Here is a 3,984-nt window from a genome sequence, read left to right on the forward strand (position 1 = left end):
GAAGGATGGAAAGGAAGGAAGAAAGGAAGAAGAAGGAAGGAAGGAAGGATCTATATGTTCTAATGCTCAAGTAAAAAAGAAAAACCTTGTTTGTTTGTATTTTCTGAGAGAATGTGTAGAGATTTGCCAAGATTAAAGTTTTATGTGTACATAATTTTCTAATTTCAGTCTTAACAGTTATCTTTACACTCAAATCTCTCCCTAGAGTTAATTCCATTGTATATTTGTAAAGCCAGATTTACAAAACTAAACTACCACTTACATTTTTCAAGCAACCAATGGGCCATATTTTATTCTGCAAATGTGAGTCCTGCCTTTATATCCGGGTGCCCAGCCCCTGGGCCATGGACTGGTACCACTCTATGGCCTGTTAGGCATAGGACTACACAGCAGGAGGTGAGCAGTGGGCAAGAGAGCAAAGCTTCATCTGTATTTACAGCCACTCCCTATCGCTCACATTACCTCCTGAGCTCACCTCCTGTCAGATCAGCAATGGCATTAGAGTCTCATAGGTGCGCGAACCCCATTGTGAACTGTGCATGTGATGGATCTAGGTTGCACACTTCTTATGAGAATCTAATGCCTGAATATCTGTCTCACCCCCAGATAGGACCAGCCAGTTGCAGGAAAACAAACTCAGGGCTCCCACTGATTCTACATTATAGTGAGTTTATAATTATTTTATTATATATTACAATGCAATAAAAATAGAAATCAATGTAAGGCACTGGAGTCACCCCAAAACCATCCTCTCCATCCTGGTCCATGGAAAAACTGTCTTCCATGAAACTGGGCCCTGATGCCAAAAAGGTCGGGGACTGCTGCTTTATATCATTGACACAAGAATTTCTATCAAAAATCACAGAACAAAGGGGCCATTCAGTCTCGTTTCACCACTGCAGTTAGGAAATTTCCCCCATTTCGCCTTTCCCAAGTCACAGGGAGAAGCAAAGGAACAGTAGCTAAAGAGTTGGCAAAAGAAGTCATTCTCTACAATATGACCCCTATATACCAGCCAGAGTGCCAGCATTCAATACTAGAGTAGTTACCATATGAAGATAACCAGCTGTTTCTTTGTCTGCTCCATTCTGGCCCCATTCCCTCCAGGTCCAAGCAGCTATGATTGGCCATAGTGCTTCACCACCCCAGTGAGAATGGTACAGATGGAAGGGAGCAAAATACTAGCCATCCTTCCTTCCCTTGGAACGTCACGCTTGCCCTCCTAGTCCAAACCTTTCACATCTTCCCCAATTGAAGTGACTCCACTCTCCCTGTTTCTGAAATGTAGGCCTTTCATCTCCTCCTGGGAAACCTCTGGGGCTCCATTTCTTTTCTTTTCTAGAAGTTGCAGGGCTAGTGGCCAAAAAGCTTATAACAAGCATCTGTAGGCCAAAAGATTTTAGAGGACTTGAATCCTAATAGTTTCATCTCTAGTCTCTAATTACGTACATCATTAGCAAAATGAAATACTGTTTCAGACAGTTTTAAAGAGAGAGAAGAATCTTCGTGAATTCCTAGACTGATGCTAATCACAGTGGGTCTGATTTTTTCCACCTCTGGCACTGGGCTGAAGAGAGTTTTAGAAAATGAGATTCTTCCCAAGAGAGACTAGCTTGGGAAATTCAAAAGCTGCTAGAAGAGGAAGTTTTTAATCACTTTTTAAATGATACATGTAATTAGAAACTATGTTTTCTTTTAAATGGTAATTTCATGGGGTTTGTGGAAATGAGATTTGAGCCCAGATTCTGATTCTGCCAACAACCACAACAAAAATTTAACTTAAAAAAATGACTTAGATGGTTTCAACCATCATTTCAATTTCTTTAATAGGTCGTGATCATCACTTGAAATCGTTCATTATTAGATAGTTGTTGAAGAACCTTGTCTTTAGCAATGCAGGAAATTAAAAAGAACTATTCTTGCCCTGGTGATATTTATATTAATAATTTATTAGAGTTGACAACATAGCAATTTCAATAAATGCCAACAGTTAAAGATTAAAATACCCATCAATGGCATAAAAATTGAGCAACAGAAGAGGAAAGACAATAAAGGAGATGATCTGTAATGCCTAGGTGTTGGAGTTGAGATTGGGCTTGTTTTGGGGCAAAGAAGAAAAAAGAGATATCTAAATTTCTTCATTAATTTATTTAGTATTTCTACATCAGGCTTTGAGGATTAAATGATGAACAAGATTAACACAGTTCTGAATAGAAACTGGGGGACAGACAGTAAACAAATGATTACGTAAGTAGTGACATACTGGAACCTTTCTTCCGTGGGTTGAATGTCAAACATGTTCAATATAGGTTGTGAAGACAGGGTGGAAGAAGACAAAGACCTTACCTTGTAGAGACAGCCTTAGATACCTTTGTCCTAGGAGTTTCAGATGAAAGTGCTACCTGGGTTTTTAGTTCTTTATTCTAAAATTGAAAAAAATGCAGACATCAAGTAACTAACACATTTATTAGCTACACCCTGAATGCTTCTATTCAACCCAACACCTGCCTCACTCCTTGGCAGTAAGTTTGTTATTGCAGTTATACTATCGAACAAAGAAAATAGACAGCTGAAAGTCACTAAGTATTATCTCTGAAGATGCAGATACTCCCTGAAAATGTATAATTTACAAAGGGATCTAAAATATAGTATTCTGATTTAGCACTGAAATTCAACAGCTGAAGGATCTATATTTTATTTTACAGAGTTTTAAAAATACAGACAAATGAAAAGAACTTTTAGGGAACCTTGTTAAAGATACCCATAATATCGATCACATGTTCATCTTCCCTTTGCAATCTCTTGATTATAAACCCCATGAAAATAGGTCCCATCTGCTCTTTACTATTAAGGTAAGTTCATGGCCTCTATAGGCTCAATTTTCTTACGAAGCCTTAGTTTCTTCATATCTATACTAGCAGTAAATGATACATGTACTGCCTACTTTATGTAAATTGTTGGAAGAAACAAGTGTAATATGAACATAATATTTTACATCTGGAATCACTCTCATAATTCTGGGAGTTCATGCAACAGCTAAGAACAGGAGTAATGGTTAGAGCACAAGTTCTCACGTACAAATCCTAGCACGGTCACTCACTGGTTACGTGACCTCATTTAGGTTACTTAACCTCTCTGTGCCTAATTTCCTCAACTGTATTACAGATATAATAATAATAACACCTTCTTCACAGATTTGAAATGAGATAAAAAATATGTCAAGTGCTCAACTAGTGTCTGGCACAGATTTTAAGATGTAAAGGCAGTCGGTTATGATTTTCTAGTCCAAGTGCCTTTTTTTATTTGTTTTTAGACACTGTCTGGCTCCATCACCCAGGCTGGATACAGTGGCAGTATCTCAGCTCACTTCAACCTCCACTTCCCGGGCTCAAACCTGCCTCCCACTCAGTCTCCCGAATAGCTGGGACCACAGTAAGCGCCACTATGCCTGGCTAATTTTTGTATTTTTGGTAGAGACAGGTTTCACCATGTTGCTCACACTGGTCTTAAACTCTTGGACTTGAGTGATCCACCTGTCTCAGCCTCCTGAAGTGCTGCGATTGTAGGTGTGAGCCACTGTGCTCAGCCTCAAGTACTATTTTTATAACTACAAATTGAATTCCAAAGACTTCCAGTGCCCCACATCCTATTTATGCAGAGCTCAATGCCAAGCTGTGTCCTCCCGTCCAGAGCCAGTGCTTTCTCTACAACATAGTCAAGCGAGCAATTTCACTTCCCAGATCTGGAAAGTGAGACTTAAAACAGTGAAGGATCATGAGCAATGCGGAGTTGCCAGTGGGTTGCACTGTCGGGTCAGGGGTCTTTAAAGGACACACCCATATAAAAGTGTCTGAGACCAAAAGGTAGCTGGGTGGAACGATGACAGGTGATGAACAGCAGCACACCAGCTCCCTTCCCTTTCTAGGAACACAGACTTAGAGAGTCATGTAATTACAGTTTAAAAGATATTTTTCTTTTTCTTTT

At 39.4% G+C, this 3,984-nt stretch overlaps 1 protein-coding gene across 1 annotated transcript in view; it reads right to left on the reverse strand.

The window, feature by feature from the left end:
- The window catches only part of CCDC68 (coiled-coil domain containing 68), a 55,684-nt gene that overhangs the window by 2,306 nt on the left and 49,394 nt on the right, over nucleotides 1-3,984 (reverse strand). Inside the window, exon 11 of the mRNA XM_011949080.1 lies at nucleotides 2,347-2,423. Within this exon, the coding sequence (XP_011804470.1) occupies nucleotides 2,347-2,423 (77 nt within the window). The remainder of the gene's footprint in view (nucleotides 1-2,346; nucleotides 2,424-3,984) is intronic.

This window comes from Colobus angolensis, unplaced genomic scaffold (genome assembly GCF_000951035.1).
Source record: "Colobus angolensis palliatus isolate OR3802 unplaced genomic scaffold, Cang.pa_1.0 Scaffold108, whole genome shotgun sequence".
Taxonomy (NCBI): domain Eukaryota; kingdom Metazoa; phylum Chordata; class Mammalia; order Primates; family Cercopithecidae; genus Colobus; species Colobus angolensis.